Source organism: Narcine bancroftii, chromosome 12 (genome assembly GCF_036971445.1).
Source record: "Narcine bancroftii isolate sNarBan1 chromosome 12, sNarBan1.hap1, whole genome shotgun sequence".
Lineage (NCBI taxonomy): Eukaryota > Metazoa > Chordata > Chondrichthyes > Torpediniformes > Narcinidae > Narcine > Narcine bancroftii.
Genome location: NC_091480.1, coordinates 37,240,310 through 37,261,784, shown reverse-complemented (window position 1 = coordinate 37,261,784; position 21,475 = coordinate 37,240,310). Strand labels below are relative to the sequence as shown.

General features: G+C 43.8%; 1 protein-coding gene across 3 annotated transcripts in view; it reads right to left on the bottom strand.

Annotated features, from left to right (window-relative positions):
- Positions 1-21,475, bottom strand: part of rnf151 (ring finger protein 151) — a 52,831-nt gene that overhangs the window by 13,411 nt on the left and 17,945 nt on the right. For all 3 annotated transcript variants that reach the window (XR_011347420.1, XR_011347419.1, XM_069906393.1), the window contains exons 3-4: positions 7,300-7,445; positions 2,786-2,882 (exon numbers count right to left, since the gene is read on the bottom strand). Coding sequence is in view for 1 of the 3 variants with exons in the window: in XM_069906393.1 (XP_069762494.1) it covers positions 2,786-2,882; positions 7,300-7,445 (243 nt within the window). In the remaining 2 variants the exon portion in view is untranslated. The remainder of the gene's footprint in view (positions 1-2,785; positions 2,883-7,299; positions 7,446-21,475) is intronic.

The following is a 21,475-nucleotide window of genomic DNA, read 5'->3' as shown; positions in this document are numbered from 1 at the left end:
AGCAAGTTTGTGGATGATACAAAGATTGGTGGTTTTGTGGACAGTGAGGAAGATTACTGTAGATTAAAAGGTGATTTAGGAAGGCTGGAAGTGTGGGCTGAGAAATGGCTGATGGAATTTAATACAGATAAGTGTGAGGTGTTACATTTTGGAACGGCAAATCTAAATAGGTCATATGCATTAAATGGTAGGCTATTGAGATGTGCAGAGCAACAAAGGGATTTAGGAGTGATGGTAAATAGTACCCTCAAGGCTGATACTCAGGTAGATGGTGTGGTGAAGAAGGCATTTGGAATGTTGGCCTTCATAAATCAGAGTATTGAATTCAAGAGTAGGGAGGTTATGATGAAATTATACAAGGCATTGGTGAGGCCAAATTTGGAGTACTGTGTACAGTTTTGGTCACCAAATTATAGGAAAGATATAAACAAAATAGAGAGAGTGCAGAGAAGGTTCACGAGAATGTTGACAGGATTTCAAGGTTTGAGTTACAGGGAAAGGTTGTGCAGACTGGGGCTTTTTTCTCTGGAGCATACAAGATTGAGGAGGGACTTGATAGAGGTGTTTAAGATTTTAAAAGGGACAGACAGAGTAAATGTGGATAGGCTTTTTCAATTAAGAGTGGGGGAGATTCAAACTAGAGGGCATGGTTTAAGATTGAAGGGGGAAAATTATAAGGGGAACATGAGGGGAAATTTCTTTACGCAAAGGGTGGTAGGGATGTGGAATGAGCTTCCGGCAGATGTGGTTGAGGCGGGATCATTGGTTACATTTAAGGAAAGACTGGATAGTTACATGGAGAGGAGAGGACTGGAGGGGTATGGACCGGGTGCTGGTCAGTGGGACTAGGAGGGTGGGGATTTGTTACGGCATGGACTAATAGGACCGAACTGGCCTGTTCTGTGCTGTAAGTGGTTATATGGTTATATCTTTTCCCTCAAGTTTTTTATTTCCTCTTTTTTGGTATGTATTTATCTTGCACCTTCCCTATTTCTTGCAGACACTCCATCCATTGCGACTTTGCCATCTCCCCTACTAGAGCCCCCTTTCAATCTATTTTGGCAAATTCCTCTCTCATGTCACTGTAATTCCCTTTAATCCACTGAAATCCGACTTTAGTTTCTCCTTGTTAAATCTCAAATAGAACTCTTTCATATTGTGATCACTGCCCCCTAAATGGTTCCTTTACCAAGCTCTCAAATCACCTCTGTGCAATGCACAACACCTAATCCAGTACAGCCTTGTGAGCTCATCAACAAGCTGCTCTAAAAAGCCATCTCAGCCTTCTACAAAATCTCTCAAGATCCAGTTTCAATCTGGTTTTCCTATTCTACTGCATGTTAAAATCCAATGACTATCACAACATTGCCCTTCTGACATGCATTTTCTATCTGCTGTTGCAAATTGTTGTCTGTTAGGAGGTCTATATTTAACAGCAAACAGTGTCTTTTAACCCTTGCCATTTCTTAACCCAACCCACAATGATTCTACATCTTCGGATCCTATGTCACCTCTTTCTGATGATTTAATATTTTTCCTTACCAAATGAGCCACACCGCCCCCTCTGCTCACTATCGATACACTGTGTACCCTTGGACATTTAGCACCCAATATCCATCCTTTAGTCCCGACTCTGCAATGGCCAAAACATCCTACCTGCCAATCTGTAGCTCTACTACAAAGTCATCCACTTTATTTCTTATGCTGCGAGCATTTAAATACAAAACCTTTAGCTGTTTATTTGTTACATTTGACTGTGTCCCTGTAGCATTGCAACGCATTCCCATAGCTGCAATTTTGCCCTGCCTGTCTTTCCACACAAGCTCTCTATCAGCTGTTCCTACTTGGGCACAAACCACCTCTTCCTCTGCTTCACTTTGCTTCTCACCCCCCTCCCCAATGAATCTTTTTTAACTTCCCCCCCCCCCCAAGAATATTGGTTCCTCGTGTTTAGCTGCAACCTATCCCAATTGTACAGGTCACCCCTTCCCCAGAAGATGTTCTCATGACTTGAAACCCTGCCCCATCTCTTCAGCCACACATAGGTCTACTCCATCTTCCTACTCTGACTTTCCCTCTAGCTCATGGAACTGGGAGTAATCCAGAAATTACCACCTTGGACGTCCTGTTGTTTAACCTCTTTCCTAACTTCCTAAACTTACTTTGCAGGACCACTACCCACTCCTGCCTATGCCATTGGAACCTCTATGTACCATGACCTCCGGCTCATCACCCTCCCCATTAAGAATATTCTGTATCTACTCAGAGACATCCTGGACCACACCTGGGGGGCAATGCACTATCTTGGAGTCTCTTCAGTGCCCGCAGATTCTTCTATCTTTTCCCGATTTTCAAGTCCTCCATGACTATTGCTCTACCTGACTTCACCCTTCCCTCCGAGGCTCAGAGTGAGGGGAATAGCTACAGGATTCCCTCCATTGCTTGCCTGTCCCCTTTTCCTCTCCTGACTGTTATCCAGCTACTTTCCCTCTACCACCAAGGTGAGATTGCATCCCTGTAACTCCCATCTATCATATCCTTAGCTTCTGAAATCCCTGTTGTACATCCCAAAAGTGAATTAAATAAATCTGATAGTCTATTTATTTTTTTCACTCCCCTTTTCTCACACCTTTATAACTGAAGCATCTTTCCATCACTGAGTAGACAAATGTCCATTCTTCAAGAATAACTTGAGATTAATGTAACTCCACAGTCATCTAAAAATGAAATAATTTCAAATACCAAATTTTCAATTACATCTCATTCTATAATATTCACAATTTACCTTCATTATCAATCGTCCTATCATGTTGTGGATCATAGGTATCACAGATCGAGTCACACCTTTCACCTTTTTCCTGCAATATGGACACTCCCACTTCCTAGAATACATCACATTAAACACAAGGAAAGTTGAACTTTGTTGCTGAATACATTAAAACCAGTCTGCAAAATACACGACCCACTGAATAGCTTTTATTGGATTTATTTACATATCATGGCCAGCATCTCCAACTTAATAGTTAGTAGTTTAGCCTAGAAAAGCTGGCTTATCTAATGGTTCTAGATCTTTAGCAAGGGTGGATCATCTCAGGACTCAGCTGACCACTGCCATCATCTTTACCATAACTCCAAAGCATCTCTGCCAATGTCCTCGTACTTATCCTGCAGAAGATGCAAATATCTGTAGATTTCCAGCACCCAGGCTAGAAGTTTACTGATGCACTAGGGAGGTCAAATTCAAATGACAAGAAATGAGTACAACATTGTAAAAGGGAAATCTAATAATTTTAATATTTCAATAGTTTGAGTATTTTTGAATGTTCCCTAAGTTATCAACTAGCCAGCAAATCTGGGCAAATTGTTCAACTGGTCTTGGATCTCTTCCTGTGGCTGGGACCACTAATATTTACAATGCTGGAAAACTACTTGGCCTAAGTAGTTGGAAGATTGAATAAAAGGAGATGCTCTTGGTGAATCTGTCAGTCAATTGCATAACTAGATTATTATGGAGATACAAATGTGGGTTTATTGACATATAATTTGCAAGCTTATCAATGCTGACAAGGTGTCGATGTAAGTTAGTGTCATTTGCCTACATTTGTCTAATATCCCTCTGAACCTTCTCTTCCCAATCATGTACGTATCTTTCAAATATTGTAATTGTACCTACCTCTACCATTTCCTTTGGCAGCTCATTTCATGTACCAACCACCTTTTTATGGAAAAATTTTCCCCATAGATCCTATTTAAATATTACCCCTTTCATTTTCACTCCTGGGAAAACAATCCCAGCTTTGAGTCTTCCCTCACAATTCAAGCCATCATGTCCTGACAAAATCCTTATGAATAATTTTTGTACTTCCTCTAGCTTAATCATTTTCTTCCTATAGCATGGTGGCTGGAACCACACAATATTTCCAGTCTTGCCAATACTTTTACAGTGATTCCATGTCTGATGAAGGCAAGAACGCCATACGCCTTCATCAGTTTGTCTACTTGTATTGCCACTTTCAAGGAACCATACACTTTTATCCCCAGGACTTTGTTCTACAACAATCACCAGGGCCTTGCCCATTCACAGTGCATTATCCTGTTGTAATCTTTACACTTCTACAATTTAAATTCCACCTGTCATTCCCCCATTTTTAACGTTGATCTAGATCAGTGGTTCTCAACCTTTTTCTTTCCACTTATATACCACTTAAAAAAATCCCTATGCCATTGGTGCTCTGTGATTAGCAAGGGATTGCTTCAGGCCATATGTGATTTGGAAGGGAAGGTTGAGAACTACTACTCTAGACCCAATTATTAATGAACTATTTTGCTTGAGTAAATTTGCCATTGGCCCATTTCCTTTGGAGTTATGAAACCGTGCACATAACAACTCAATGAGGTATGATTAAAACAGTGGTTTTCAAACTTTTTCTTTCCACCCACTTACCACCTTAAGCAATCCTTTACTAATCACAGAGCACCTATGGCATAGGGAATGTGAGTGGAAAGAAAAAGGTTGAGAACCAGTGATCTAGATCCTGTTGTAATCTTTTACCTGTTTCACACTTGCCTGATTGCAATGCCAGCATATGCTGGGGATTGTACTAGGGGTCGAGGCCGTCAATCCCCAGTGTGAGGTGACATCATATGATGCTGGCATTGAGCTGATTTACTTTCACACTATTTGTATTTTCCTTATCCAAATCTTGACTTCAGTCAGTTTTAATGCCTTAAAAATAACCATCAGTTCCTCTTTTCTCTTGCTCTGCAGCTCTGCAGGTGACGGATGTGACAAAAATGTATCAACATCCATTGCTGCTGTTTTTCCACACACAAGCTTTAAATTAGCTTGAAAAAAACAATTAACATATAAATCACAAATACTCCAATTTTCAATCCGAACGGATGAGTCCCCATAAAATGTTACGAGCCCAGAGGACCCCAAAACAGAGCAGCAAGAGATATTCACCAAGATGAATGGTTACTTAAACAAAAGTTGCTTTTAATTATCTTTAAACATGAAAACAGAATCACACTTTAACTTATCACTATTGACTTAACTAACCTAACAACCCCCTCTTTTAATTCTAAGTGCACATGTATGTAGTGTGTGTGTAAATTCAGAAAAGTTCTTTGATTCACAGTCCAATCTCACTTCTCACTCCTCCAAGTTCAGTGGTTGCAGGCAATTCTTATACTGTGCACAGAATTTAACATTTATAAAGTTCACCAGATTTTGGTGCTTGAAAGGTAAAAGATTACCACTCAGGAAGGTTCTTGTTGGTTTTCAGAGAGATTTGTTGTTCCTGGACACCCACAACTGATTTACTTCCATCAGCCACTTCAGTGTCTTGTTGACGAAACTTGCCCCCTCAGAGTTCTCCAGATTATTACCTTTTTCTTTCAGGTCACCACAGAATGCCTTTTTGTTTCTCTTATTCCAAGTGAAACATTAGACAGCCAGTCCTCTTCTCTTGCATGAATCACAAGGGCTTTGATCAGGCTGAACTAAGCACTCACAATCTGTCTTCCAAAAGGGGTTTTCCACAATCTTGCCAGCTTGTCCTGCTCCAGTCCCAGTTACTGCTGCAGACTGTAACATTGTAGAACTGATCTCTGTGTATGTGTGTGTCTCTCTTACAGAGAGAATGCCTCCTTGACTCTCTTCGCTTACAAAACCACATGATCCTCTTATAACAAGTTCCCCCGCAGACAATTAGTGGCTCTGACAAGTTCTTTCATCTGTTGCCTTTTTCTAAACAACAATCCATTAGTGACGGACTCTCCGAAGCTTTTGCAAAGGCTCTGAGGCCCCAACATGTCTAGCATTAACAGAGATCCAGTATTTTAAATAAGATCTGTTTTATACTGTTTGTATGTCACCTACACTAAACCTGCCCCAATTTATCTCCCAAAAACATATCTATATTCTGTCACACTTTCCCCCTTCAAAGGAATTTTAACTCTTGAGTTAAAATTCAGTTATAACTAAACTGTCTTTAAAATCACTAAAGAGATAATAATATACAATATATAACATGTTATAATTAAGTAACCCAATGTTGAGAGTATATATTTCTAAACACGATCACTTTTAACATCCTGACAATCTGCTATCACATAATTTGTATCTCTGATATGACTAATTTGCAGATTATATTCTTGTAATATTAAACTCCAGTTTAACAATCTTCTGTTTTTATTCTTTGTTTTATTTAAAAAGACCAGAGGATTGTGGTCAGTAAATATCAAAATTGGTTCATGAGAGGTACCGAGATACAAGTCAAAATTATGCAGAACAAATATTATAGACAACAGTTCTTTATCAATAGTAGAATAGTTCCTTTGATGAACATTGAATTTTTTTGAAAAGTAGGCAAATGGATGGTCAATTTCATTACGTTTTTTCATAAAACTGCACCTGTTGCTCTCTCACTGGCATACACTAAAGAAAATGGTCTGTCAAAATCAGAAGATTTTAACACAGGTTAATGGCATAGCATCTCTTTTAAATTTTCTAAAGCTGTCTGACAAACATAGTCCACACAAATTTCTCCCCTTTCTTCAAAAGATTGGTTAAAGGAAGAGCAACCTGTATTGGGAAGGGTTGTGGCTGTTATATGACCCCACTGCCACCTATCTAATTGGAGGACACACAAGCTCCCAATCAAGGTTTGGTTCCGCCCACCCATTAGTGCACACCTTGCTGTTGGCCATATGTAAATTACCTGGACTGCATTCTTGAGCCTGCTTGTACTTGACCTTGGCCCATTGGCTGCTGTAATTAGATTAGCCCTCTTGCCACTGAGCTATTGGCCTCCAGTAACTGATGTGGGCTTGTCCCTCCACCACTATAAAGGTGCCATGTGCTCTTTGTTCTTTCTCTTTGCCAGCTTGGGACCACCCTGGTTCACTCCAAGCCTAGAAATGTGGAAGGGTGCTGGAGAAAGTATTGGTCAGATATGCACTGTTAAAAGGGTTGGGAGTGTTTAATTAGTGTCCCTTGTAGCATCGAGCCGTGTCTGCACTGAGTCAAGTGGTGGTGGGGCGTTGTAGTGATTTTTCTCTGATCATTGTATGTACCAGTTCATTGTGTGTGTGTGTAGAGGTTTTTGTGTGTGTAGAGGGACGCTGCTGTCCCATTTCCATCCCCAAAACAAATATGAACTTTGTACCCTCAATGTGGTCTGTTCTTAACCTGTGGGACCCACAAGAACCAGAACTCAACTACATTTCCCAAAACGGTTTAAAACAATTTACAAATAATTTCAAAATTAGAAGTTTCTCTCAAATAGTTTTTACCTTGCAAGCCAAATTGAAATGCAGCTTTTGCAGAAAACATGTTGGCAGCGGAGTTCCACAGGATCTTTGAGCACACCATGACAGACAGTACAAATTAATTCAGGGTCTGGGGCATTTACAAACAGCTCAATATCATATCCAGAATCCTAATTAAAACAAATGAAATTAAAATGAAAATGTTGAAAGCTGAAAGTAAAGCAGAAAATAGTGCTGAACATTTCCATATCAGACAGTATGTGCGAGAGGAAAATACATTTGTAATTGCCTTAAAAAGTCTTCTCATGAGAACGAGAATGGTCGGTGCTGGAAATGTCAAGTCTATTTCTCTCTCCACAGATGCCGAATGCTTCCAGTATTTTCCATATTAGGCTTTAAAAAACAATTGCAAATTAAAAAGAAAAATATTGTTGACTTTTATGCTGGAAGACTAAAAATTCAAAAGGAAGTTGTTTCAAAGTCAAAATCAGATTTATGGAAATAAACATCGCATACACTTGGAGACAAGTTCTGTTCACCATAGATTTATGGTCCTGCAATTGTGGTGATGGGTTAGTGTCAGACTGAATATGTCAGTACAATGCTAAGCATCTATCATTGAAATCCCTGCAAAAGTATACACCACTATACTAATGTACAAAATCATTGCAAAGGTAATAAGTATATCCTTGTGAGAGATGAGTAAAACTAATATGAAAATATGAGAGATGAAGAAAGCTAGTATGGATATCTTCTCTTCTTCTTGGCTTGGCTTCGCAGACGAAGATTTATGGAGGGGGTAAAAGTCCACGACAGCTGCAGGCTCGATTGTGGCTGACAAGTCCGATGCGGGACAGGCAGACACGGTTGCAGCGGTTGCAGGGTAAAATTGGTTGGTTGGGGTTGAGTGTTGGGTTTTTCCTCCTTTGTCTTTTGTCAGTGAGGTGGGCTCTGCGGTCTTCTTCAAAGGAGGTTGCTGCCCACCGAACTGTGAGGCACCAAGATGCACGGTTTGAGGCGATATCAGCCCACTGGTGGTGGTCAATGTGGCAGGCACCAAGATATATCTTTAGGCAGTCCTTGTACCTCTTATTTGGTGCACCTCTATCACGGTGGCCAGTGGAGAGCTCGCCATATAACACGATCTTGGGAAGGCGATGGTCCTCCATTCTGGAGACGTGACCCACCCAGCGCAGCTGGATCTTCAGCAGCGTGGACTCGATGCCGTTGGCCTCTGCCATCTCGAGTACTTCGATGTTAGGGATGAAGTCGCTCCAATGAATTTTGAGGATGGAGCGGAGACAACGCTGGTGGAAGCGATCTAGGAGCCATAGGTGATGCCGGTAGAGGACCCATGATTCGGAGTCGAACAGGAGTGTGGGTATGACAACGGCTCTGTATACGCTAATCTTTGTGAGGTTTTTCAGTTGGTTGTTTTTCCAGACTCTTTTGTGTAGTCTTCCAAAGGCGCTATTTGCCTTGGAGAGTCTGTTGTCTATCTCGTTGTTGATCCTTGCATCTGATGAAATGGTGCAGCCGAGATAGGTAAACTGGTTGACCGTTTTGAGTTTTGTGTGCCCGATGGAGATGTGGGGGAGCTGGTAGTCATGGTGGGGAGCTGGCTGATGGAGGACCTCCGTTTTCTTCAGGCTGAATTCCAGGCCAAACATTTTGGCAGTTTCCGCAAAACAGGACATCAAGCGCTGAAGAGCTGGCTCTGAATGGGCAACTAAAGTGGCATCGTCTGCAAAGAGTAGTTCACGGACTAGTTTCTCTTGTGTCTTGGTGTGAGCTTGCAGGCGCCTCAGATTGAAGAGACTGCCATCCGTGCAGTACCGGATGTAAACAGCGTCTTCATTGTTGAGGTCTTTCGTGGCTTGGTTCAGCATCATGCTGAAGAAGATTGAAAAGAGGGTTGGTGCGAGAACACAGCCTTGCTTCACGCCATTGTTAATGGAGAAGGGTTCAGAGATCTCATTGCTGTATCTGACCCGACCTTGTTGGTTTTCGTGCAGTTGGATAATCATGTTGAGGAACTTTGGGGGGCATCCAATGCGCTCTAGTATTTGCCAAAGCCCTTTCCTGCTCACAGTGTCGAAGGCTTTGGTGAGATCAACAAAGGTGATGTAGAGTCCTTTGTTTTGTTCTCTGCACTTTTCTTGGAGCTGTCTGAGGGCAAAGACCATGTCAGTAGTTCCTCTGTTTGCGCGAAAGCCGCACTGTGATTCTGGGAGAATATTCTTGGCGACACTAGGTATTATTCTATTTAGGAGAATCCTAGCGAAGATTTTGCCTGCAATGGAGAGCAGCGTGTAATGAATAAAGCCAGTATGAATATGATAAAGGTAGATAATAGAATGTAGGAAGTAAAGTTAGTCTTAATAAGATAAAGGTCGTAAGCTTTAGACAGAATTAGCAAGTTCTGCATATAAGAGTTAGTAAGCCCTGAGGGTTGGGAAGGTGTGAATAAGGACAAAGGCAGGTGAATAAGGACAATGACATGATGGGACACAGACAAGATACCCCCTGGTCCTCCAAGTTCACAGAAACAGCACGTAGGCAGACAGGCTTGCCTAATGCCAAACTTATCCAGGAGGCAAAAGAATGTTGGGGGGGGGGGAGGGTACCTCTACACTGAAATGAACTGTATAAAAGTTGGGTGAGCCCCAGTATGTGTGTGTATTCCCAGGGTAAGGGGAAGCACCCAACTTTGCACTGTTGTATAATAAATGTTCTTTGTTCTCAATTTTTGTCTCGAGCAAATTCTGTGAAGGTACTTCTGTTTCTCACAAATGGGGGTCGTCCGGGATCCCACTCCCTCCACTGACAGAGTGCCCGACGACGAGGGTAGGTGCACCCCGGCTGATTCAGCTGGACTCACGGATGACGGGTGACTGGTCAATGGATGAAACGAGTGATATCCGAGAAGAGGCAATGAGAACAAACGACGGGAGGACGTTAAGGAAGCGTGCTAGAAATAGCTACTGGATCCCGGTAAGAGGAACTTTACTTACCTGTTAGTATGGTAGGTGTGAGTAGCAAGGGAAATAGTCCTAAGGAAGGACGGGATGATCAGATAACTAAGCAAAGTCCACTAGGATTAATGCTATCTGATTGGGGTGCGGGGAGAACCCGCGGGAAAGACAAACAGACCATGGTCAGGTATTGCTGTCTGGAATGGGTTAAAAACCCGATAAAAGGGAATTCGGTATATTGGCCAAAGTTCGGATCCGATGAGGACTGGATGTGTCAGGCATTGAACATCTGGCTCTATCAAAATCAAAGAGATAATATTGAGAGCAGAGAATATGCAGCCTGCTGGCTCAGTGGATCGGTTGATTAACTGGTTTTGAATGAAAAGGAATGTAAGGACAAGAAGGATGAGGAACCTTTTCTCCCTGAAACACAAGGATGGGATGTGTTACATTCCCTTCCTCCAACTTATGCTCCTCCTATGCCAGCTCCTATCTTTCCCCTCTCTCCTATGCTCTACCCTTCTTCACCTTCCCCTCCTCCCCCACAGCTAAAGAAAGGAGAAGAAAGTAGGGATGGTATGATGACCCGTTCACAAAGTACTAGATTACCACCTCAATTGACAAGAGAGGCAGGAGACTTTGATTCAAAACAGTGTGAGACCCTCCGGGAGGGAAGGGCAGAACCCTTTGATTCATTTCCTGGAGAGCAGGAATCTCGACATTATAAAGGAGATGATAAGCCAGAAATTAACTGGATGAGACCTTTACGGGAAGTTCCCATGGGAGGAGGTCTCAGTTTCGTAAATATGCCCCTGACTAGTACGGAGGTGCGTAATTTTAAGAGAGAATGCCCAATAAACAGAAAGGAAAGGCTAAGATTTTGATGCAGGCAGTCAAGGAAGTCGTGGAGGGACAGCAAGGAAAGGGTAGGGGCTGTGTGCCAGCTCCTGGACATTGGGAGGAGCTCCAGGAGTAGGAGAGTAGAGACCAGAGCAGGGGCAAGGGTAGAGGGGAATTCTGGGGACGACGACCGTTCCCGGGACCTCGTGGTAATCCGGTAGGAATTGGGAAACAGAAGCATTAGTTTGCTACCATTATAAAAAGGAGGGACATTTTAAGAGAGAATGCCCAATGCGAGCCAGGGAGACGCGATCTTATGCACTGATGGAAGCAGATTATGTATGGGGGGGTCATGGTTCTCAGTCAATACACACTGTGGGGCTGCACGGAGAACCATTGGTAAATTTAAGCATAGGACCCCCACAGTGACAAGATGACCTTTTGAGTAGATTCTGAGGCAGCCCGGTCTAGTATTTTACAACCACCCGAGGGTGTTAAGATCGAGGGGACAGTGATGATTTCGGGAGTAGGAGGAAGAGACTTTACAGTCCCTGCATTAAAGGATGTAAGAATACAAATGGATGAGAAGATAGTAAAGGAGGACATTCTACTAGTTCCCCAAGCTGGAGTTTGTTTGTTAGGACGAAATTTACAGGACCAATTGGCTATCGGCACCAGACCACAGGAATCAGGTATCGGGGTTCAATTGTATGTATTAACCGAGGATGATCAGGAACTAATAAATCCTGGAGTATGGGCAAAAAGAAGCAATAGAGGAATGTTAGATATTCCTCCCCTGCAAGTTACTTTAAAAGATCCTGAGCAAGTAATTAGACGAAAGCAGTATCCAATTCCGATGGCTGGCTGAAAGGGGCTGCAGCCAGTAATTGACCAGTTGGTGAAAGATGGTATACTCGAACCTTATATGTCACCTTTTAATACCCCTACCCCTGAGGCTAACGACCAGTACATATCCAAATATTTAAAGGGACTTTCTGCCTCTCTATACGAATTAAAACAGAAGGGTTTATTAGCTCAAAACCCATCCCTGGAGCATCCTATTCATTTTATTAAATCTGTTGATTGGGTATATGTAAAAACATGGCAAGATCACCAACTAAAACCTGTCTGGGACGGCCCCTATTGTGTACTTTTGATTACAGACACTGCAGTGCGAATGAAAGAAAAGGGGTGGACTCACATAGAACGAATTAAACAAGCTGCTGATCCACGGACTAAAGACATTGATAATCTACCCTCCACCTGGCGTGCAGCCCTTCATCCTTCTGATCTGAAAGTTACACTACGCCGGGAAAAAGTGCTGTAATGTTGTTTTTACCATTTGCTGTTTTGTTTACTTGTTGGTTCCCAATTTTTCGGAAATCACCAAATTGCTCACAATGTATTAAGTCCTCCTGGAATAGGGGCAGCAGAGGTGACAATTATTTACCTTTAGAATGCAGACAGGGCGCAGATATAGAGTAAAGTCATAGTGGGGTACCTTATTTAGTATGGGTTAATATAGGATCCCAACATGGACCAGGGAAACAGAACGGCCCTAGGGGAGTAGACTTGGTTTGTGTTCCGGCCTCTACAGATATTAAAAAGAGGAGTTTTAAAGAGATAGCACAAAGAAGATGGTGGGACAATGACAGACAGAATGTTAGTCAGGATTGTACATGTAGCAGAGATAGAGTGAATACAGATGCTAATGTTCACAGACAGGCTGCAACTCACAGGTTCAATGATTCTTATGCTAATGTTCGCAGACAAGCTGCAACTCACAGGTTCTTTGGCTTGGCTTCACGGACGAATATTTATGGAGGGGGTAAATGTCCACGTCAGCTGCAGGTTCGTTTGTGGCTGACAAGTCCGATGCGGGACAGGCGGACACGGTTGCAGGGGAAAATTGGTGGGTTGGGGTTGGGTGTTGGGTTTTTCCTCCTTTGCCTTTTGTCAGTGAAGTGTGCTCTGCGGTCTTCTTCAAAGGAGGTTGCTGCCCGCCGAACTGTGAGGCGCCAAGATGCACGGTTTGAGGTGACATCAGCCCACTGGCGGTGGTCAATGTGGCAGGCACCAAGAGATTTCTTTAGGCAGTCCTTGTACCTTTTCTTTGGTGCACCTCTGTCACGGTGGCCATTGGGGAGCTCGCCATATAACACGATCTTGGGAAGGCGATGGTCCTCCATTCTGGAGACGTGACCCACCCAGCGCAGCTGGATCTTCAGCAGCGTGGACTCGATGCCGTTGGCCTCTGCCATCTCGAGTACTTCGATGTTAGGGATGAAGTCGCTCCAATGAATTTTGAGGATGGAGCGGAGACAACGCTGGTGGAAGCGATCTAGGAGCCATAGGTGATGCCGGTAGAGGACCCATGATTCGGAGTCGAACAGGAGTGTGGGTATGACAACGGCTCTGTATACGCTAATCTTTGTGAGGTTTTTCAGTTGGTTGTTTTTCCAGACTCTTTTGTGTAGTCTTCCAAAGGCGCTATTTGCCTTGGAGAGTCTGTTGTCTATCTCGTTGTTGATCCTTGCATCTGATGAAATGGTGCAGCCGAGATAGGTAAACTGGTTGACCGTTTTGAGTTTTGTGTGCCCGATGGAGATGTGGGGGAGCTGGTAGTCATGGTGGGGAGCTGGCTGATGGAGGACCTCCGTTTTCTTCAGGCTGAATTCCAGGCCAAACATTTTGGCAGTTTCCGCAAAACAGGACGTCAAGCGCTGAAGAGCTGGCTCTGAATGGGCAACTAAAGTGGCATCGTCTGCAAAGAGTAGTTCACGGACTAGTTTCTCTTGTGTCTTGGTGTGAGCTTGCAGGCGCCTCAGATTGAAGAGACTGCCATCCGTGCAGTACCGGATGTAAACAGCGTCTTCATTGTTGAGGTCTTTCGTGGCTTGGTTCAGCATCATGCTGAAGAAGATTGAAAAGAGGGTTGGTGCGAGAACACAGCCTTGCTTCACGCCATTGTTAATGGAGAAGGGTTCAGAGATCTCATTGCTGTATCTGACCCGACCTTGTTGGTTTTCGTGCAGTTGGATAATCATGTTGAGGAACTTTGGGGGGCATCCAATGCGCTCTAGTATTTGCCAAAGCCCTTTCCTGCTCACAGTGTCGAAGGCTTTGGTGAGATCAACAAAGGTGATGTAGAGTCCTTTGTTTTGTTCTCTGCACTTTTCTTGGAGCTGTCTGAGGGCAAAGACCATGTCAGTAGTTCCTCTGTTTGCGCGAAAGCCGCACTGTGATTCTGGGAGAATATTCTTGGCGACACTAGGTATTATTCTATTTAGGAGAATCCTAGCGAAGATTTTGCCTGCAATGGAGAGCAGCGTGTAATGAATAAAGCCAGTATGAATATGATAAAGGTAGATAATAGAATGTAGGAAGTAAAGTTAGTCTTAATAAGATAAAGGTCGTAAGCTTTAGACAGAATTAGCAAGTTCTGCATATAAGAGTTAGTAAGCCCTGAGGGTTGGGAAGGTGTGAATAAGGACAAAGGCAGGTGAATAAGGACAATGACATGATGGGACACAGACAAGATACCCCCTGGTCCTCCAAGTTCACAGAAACAGCACGTAGGCAGACAGGCTTGCCTAATGCCAAACTTATCCAGGAGGCAAAAGAATGTTGGGGGGGGGGGAGGGTACCTCTACACTGAAATGAACTGTATAAAAGTTGGGTGAGCCCCAGTATGTGTGTGTATTCCCAGGGTAAGGGGAAGCACCCAACTTTGCACTGTTGTATAATAAATGTTCTTTGTTCTCAATTTTTGTCTCGAGCAAATTCTGTGAAGGTACTTCTGTTTCTCACAAATGGGGGTCGTCCGGGATCCCACTCCCTCCACTGACAGAGTGCCCGACGACGAGGGTAGGTGCACCCCGGCTGATTCAGCTGGACTCACGGATGACGGGTGACTGGTCAATGGATGAAACGAGTGATATCCGAGAAGAGGCAATGAGAACAAACGACGGGAGGACGTTAAGGAAGCGTGCTAGAAATAGCTACTGGATCCCGGTAAGAGGAACTTTACTTACCTGTTAGTATGGTAGGTGTGAGTAGCAAGGGAAATAGTCCTAAGGAAGGACGGGATGATCAGATAACTAAGCAAAGTCCACTAGGATTAATGCTATCTGATTGGGGTGCGGGGAGAACCCGCGGGAAAGACAAACAGACCATGGTCAGGTATTGCTGTCTGGAATGGGTTAAAAACCCGATAAAAGGGAATTCGGTATATTGGCCAAAGTTCGGATCCGATGAGGACTGGATGTGTCAGGCATTGAACATCTGGCTCTATCAAAATCAAAGAGATAATATTGAGAGCAGAGAATATGCAGCCTGCTGGCTCAGTGGATCGGTTGATTAACTGGTTTTGAATGAAAAGGAATGTAAGGACAAGAAGGATGAGGAACCTTTTCTCCCTGAAACACAAGGATGGGATGTGTTACATTCCCTTCCTCCAACTTATGCTCCTCCTATGCCAGCTCCTATCTTTCCCCTCTCTCCTATGCTCTACCCTTCTTCACCTTCCCCTCCTCCCCCACAGCTAAAGAAAGGAGAAGAAAGTAGGGATGGTATGATGACCCGTTCACAAAGTACTAGATTACCACCTCAATTGACAAGAGAGGCAGGAGACTTTGATTCAAAACAGTGTGAGACCCTCCGGGAGGGAAGGGCAGAACCCTTTGATTCATTTCCTGGAGAGCAGGAATCTCGACATTATAAAGGAGATGATAAGCCAGAAATTAACTGGATGAGACCTTTACGGGAAGTTCCCATGGGAGGAGGTCTCAGTTTCGTAAATATGCCCCTGACTAGTACGGAGGTGCGTAATTTTAAGAGAGAATGCCCAATAAACAGAAAGGAAAGGCTAAGATTTTGATGCAGGCAGTCAAGGAAGTCGTGGAGGGACAGCAAGGAAAGGGTAGGGGCTGTGTGCCAGCTCCTGGACATTGGGAGGAGCTCCAGGAGTAGGAGAGTAGAGACCAGAGCAGGGGCAAGGGTAGAGGGGAATTCTGGGGACGACGACCGTTCCCGGGACCTCGTGGTAATCCGGTAGGAATTGGGAAACAGAAGCATTAGTTTGCTACCATTATAAAAAGGAGGGACATTTTAAGAGAGAATGCCCAATGCGAGCCAGGGAGACGCGATCTTATGCACTGATGGAAGCAGATTATGTATGGGGGGGTCATGGTTCTCAGTCAATACACACTGTGGGGCTGCACGGAGAACCATTGGTAAATTTAAGCATAGGACCCCCACAGTGACAAGATGACCTTTTTAGTAGATTCTGAGGCAGCCCGGTCTAGTATTTTACAACCACCCGAGGGTGTTAAGATCGAGGGGACAGTGATGATTTCGGGAGTAGGAGGAAGAGACTTTACAGTCCCTGCATTAAAGGATGTAAGAATACAAATGGATGAGAAGATAGTAAAGGAGGACATTCTACTAGTTCCCCAAGCTGGAGTTTGTTTGTTAGGACGAAATTTACAGGACCAATTGGCTATCGGCACCAGACCACAGGAATCAGGTATCGGGGTTCAATTGTATGTATTAACCGAGGATGATCAGGAACTAATAAATCCTGGAGTATGGGCAAAAAGAGGCAATAGAGGAATGTTAGATATTCCTCCCCTGCAAGTTACTTTAAAAGATCCTGAGCAAGTAATTAGACGAAAGCAGTATCCAATTCCGATGGCTGGCTGAAAGGGGCTGCAGCCAGTAATTGACCAGTTGGTGAAAGATGGTATACTCGAACCTTATATGTCACCTTTTAATACCCCTACCCCTGAGGCTAACGACCAGTACATATCCAAATATTTAAAGGGACTTTCTGCCTCTCTATACGAATTAAAACAGAAGGGTTTATTAGCTCAAAACCCATCCCTGGAGCATCCTATTCATTTTATTAAATCTGTTGATTGGGTATATGTAAAAACATGGCAAGATCACCAACTAAAACCTGTCTGGGACGGCCCCTATTGTGTACTTTTGATTACAGACACTGCAGTGCGAATGAAAGAAAAGGGGTGGACTCACATAGAACGAATTAAACAAGCTGCTGATCCACGGACTAAAGACATTGATAATCTACCCTCCACCTGGCGTGCAGCCCTTCATCCTTCTGATCTGAAAGTTACACTACGCCGGGAAAAAGTGCTGTAATGTTGTTTTTACCATTTGCTGTTTTGTTTACTTGTTGGTTCCCAATTTTTCGGAAATCACCAAATTGCTCACAATGTATTAAGTCCTCCTGGAATAGGGGCAGCAGAGGTGACAATTATTTACCTTTAGAATGCAGACAGGGCGCAGATATAGAGTAAAGTCATAGTGGGGTACCTTATTTAGTATGGGTTAATATAGGATCCCAACATGGACCAGGGAAACAGAACGGCCCTAGGGGAGTAGACTTGGTTTGTGTTCCGGCCTCTACAGATATTAAAAAGAGGAGTTTTAAAGAGATAGCACAAAGAAGATGGTGGGACAATGACAGACAGAATGTTAGTCAGGATTGTACATGTAGCAGAGATAGAGTGAATACAGATGCTAATGTTCACAGACAGGCTGCAACTCACAGGTTCAATGATTCTTATGCTAATGTTCGCAGACAAGCTGCAACTCACAGGTTCTTTGGCTTGGCTTCACGGACGAATATTTATGGAGGGGGTAAATGTCCACGTCAGCTGCAGGTTCGTTTGTGGCTGACAAGTCCGATGCGGGACAGGCGGACACGGTTGCAGGGGAAAATTGGTGGGTTGGGGTTGGGTGTTGGGTTTTTCCTCCTTTGCCTTTTGTCAGTGAAGTGTGCTCTGCGGTCTTCTTCAAAGGAGGTTGCTGCCCGCCGAACTGTGAGGCGCCAAGATGCACGGTTTGAGGTGACATCAGCCCACTGGCGGTGGTCAATGTGGCAGGCACCAAGAGATTTCTTTAGGCAGTCCTTGTACCTTTTCTTTGGTGCACCTCTGTCACGGTGGCCATTGGGGAGCTCGCCATATAACACGATCTTGGGAAGGCGATGGTCCTCCATTCTGGAGACGTGATCCACCCAGCGCAGCTGGATCTTCAGCAGCGTGGACTCGATGCTGTCGACCTCTGCCATCTCGAGGACTTCGACGTTAGGGATGAAAGTGCTCCAATGAATGTTGAGGATGGAGCAGAGACAACGCTGGTGGAAGCGTTCTAGGAGCTGTAGGTGATGCCAGTAGAGGACCCATGATTCGGAGCCGATCAGGAGTGTGGGTATGACAACGGCTCTGTATACGCTTATCTTTGTGAGGTTTTTCAGTTGGTTGTTTTTCCAGACTCTTTTGTGTAGTCTTCCAAAGGCATTATTTGCCTTGGCGAGTCTGTTGTCTATCCCGTTGTCGATCCTTGCATCTGATGAAATGGTACAGCCGAGATAGGTAAACTGGTTGACCGTTTTGAGTTTTGTGTGCCCGATGGAGATGTGGGAGAGCTGGTAGTCATGGTGGGGAGCTGGCTGATGGAGGACCTCCGTTTTCTTCAGGCTGACTTCCAGGCAAACACTTTGGCAGTTTCCGCAAAACAGGACGTCAAGCGCTGAAGAGCTGGCTCTGAATGGGCAACTAAAGCGGCATCATCTGCAAAGAGTAGTTCACGGACAAGTTTCTCTTGTGTCTTGGTGTGAGCTTACAGGCGCCTCAGATTGAAGAGACTGCCATCCGTGCGGTACTGGATGTAAACAGCGTCTTCATTATTGAGGTCACAGGTTAAGTGACAAGAAACACCCCTCCCCAACTTGGTCTCCTGTAAATCATCCTTTAGGTCACACAAACATTCAGAATGTTAAGAACCACCACTGTAAGGGGAGTTCCAGTTGTAAACGACCTAAGCTGCTCCAGAACACCACAGCTGCTTGGCATTTAAATTGTTTAATCAGACTCCAGCCTTGGAGATCATCACCGAACAGACAGTGATGGCCCTGAATTGATGGGCTGAAGAAAGACGACAGATACGAGCCACAGTTCAACAAAACCACCTGGCTCTCGATTACTCTTTGGCTCCTGAAGGCAGCGTTTGTGAAAGACTGGTTAATGACAATGCTCACAACGGTCAGGCGGATAAAGACACTTCTTCAGGAGTTCGAAAATCTTCCCATGCCCAGGTTCAGACTTGGCAACCTTGGTCCGGTGTGGGATGGACTAGACTTTTTATTGGTAACTGGAGTCTGATACCCACAGCCCTTATAGCAGCTGGACTCGCTATTCTGGCCATTATGGTGCTCCCCTGCCTAAAGACGTGTGCAGTATTTAATTCAACGGACCCCTCGTCAGATCACTATAACCCAAAGGATGTATGTTTCCAAAATTCTGTCTGATGATGCCGAGACTGCAGTTCGTTTACTGACTCGCTGGGAAAAGTTTACAAGTAATACATTCCAGTTGAGAATTCACGAAGCGTAGCTAAAAGAAAAGTGAGGATTGTGAGAGATGAGTAAAACTAATATGAAAATATGAGAGATGAAGAAAGCTAGTATGGATATATGTGTAATGAATAAAGCCAGTATGAATAGAATAAGGGTAGATAATAGAATGTAGGACGTAAAGTTAGTCTGAATAAGATAATGGTCTTCTAGCCTTAGCGAGAGTCATCAAGTTCCGCATATGTAATTAGTAAGCCTTAGACAGAATTAGTAAGTTCTTCATATAAGAGTTAGTAAGCCCTGAGGGTTGGGAAGGTGTGAATAAGGACAAAGGCAGGTGAATAAGGGCAATGACATGATGGGACACAGACAGGATACCCCCTGGTCCTCCAAGTTCACAGAAACACCACGTAGGTAGACAGGATTGCCTAATGCCAAACTTATCCAGGAGGCAGAAGAATGTTAGGAGGGGGAGGGTTACTCTACACTGAAATGAACTGTATAAACGTTGGGTGAGCCCCAGTATGTGTGTGTATTCGCAGGGTAAGGGAAAGCACCCAACTTTGCATTTTTGTATAATAAATGTTCTTTGTTCTCAATTTTTGTCTCGAGCAAATTCTGTGAAGGAACTTCTGTTTCTCACATGCTTCAATATCTTTACAATTCACATGATCAATCCTGCTTCATCAAGTGGTAAAGTACACCAAGAGTACATCAGAAATATCCAAAAAAGTGTCCCGCTGAAGCTGCATTGCAGGCTGCAAGTGCATTTATCACCTTGCTGACAGACACAACAGAGCTTAAAGCTCTCTGGTTAGGAATGGTGGGGCTCCATTAAACGGCTAACAGATAGTAGAAGTGTCATCGATTATCCAACTCTACTTTCACCCAAGATCCCCACCAGATTTGAGTGAATTCAATTCACTCCACGTGATATCAAGAAACAGCTGAGAGCTCTGGAGAGCAAAGAGAGATCAAAAGAGAATGGAAATAATCAACATACCAGACGTAGCACTGAAGTCTTGCTCTCCGAGGAAGACAACACATACATTTACAAAAGTGTAAAATTGTTTAGCATCTATTCAAAATCAAAATGGGAAAATATAATTAATTTCGACCAAGTACCTTAATGAAGCACTAACTCACCAAAACCTTGCACATCGATACCTACTTTGAGTTTCATCAGGTCCATTCTGCTTCAAACATTAAATACTTGATCCAAACATGAACTCAAGAACAGATTTCTAAGACACATGGCCAATTCGACTGTCTTTGCTATCAAGGCAGCATGTAACCAAATGTGGCATCAGGAATCAAAAGGAAACTTAAAGTCAATAACAATCAAAAAGGAAACACTCCAATGGATGGTGTCATTCTGTGCTATTGGAAGCCAATCAGAGTCCAAATGCTCAAATGAAAGAGGGCAGTGTCCTAATTCAATACACTCCACAGGGCTGCAATATGTTCTCAAGAGCAAATGTTTCCACTGAGAAGAATCCTCCTAGTGAGATCCTTCTTGTACAACCAGAATATCACCCTCTACGCACGTTGTCCTTGGGATGGCTGCGGTGGAGTGGAGACTGTGGCCCACCTCTTTGTTGAATGGAGAATCATAAAAGAGTGTGTGGAGAAGGATGCAGGGGGCTTTGTCAAGGTTCATCCTGTGACAGTACAGATTCTATGACCAATGTGTATATGTACATATGGTACTGTAGGATTACTGTGATTGGCTGAGAGTGTAGCCACACCTACTGGCAGGTCTTAAAGGATTGCTCCTCGCCAGACCTGGTCATTCTGGACTGGTCGACCTACTTGTAATATGCTCCAGTCTTTTAGTTAATAAAAGCCTTGGTTTGGATCATCAAGTCTTTGGTTCTTTCTTTTTTTTTCACACCATAAACCACATTAACCATGATACATACTTTTTCCTTTTCAAATATATACAGTGCCATTTTCTCCCCCCCCCCCTCCCTCCTCCCATCCCACCCTCCCTACCTTCCCCCTC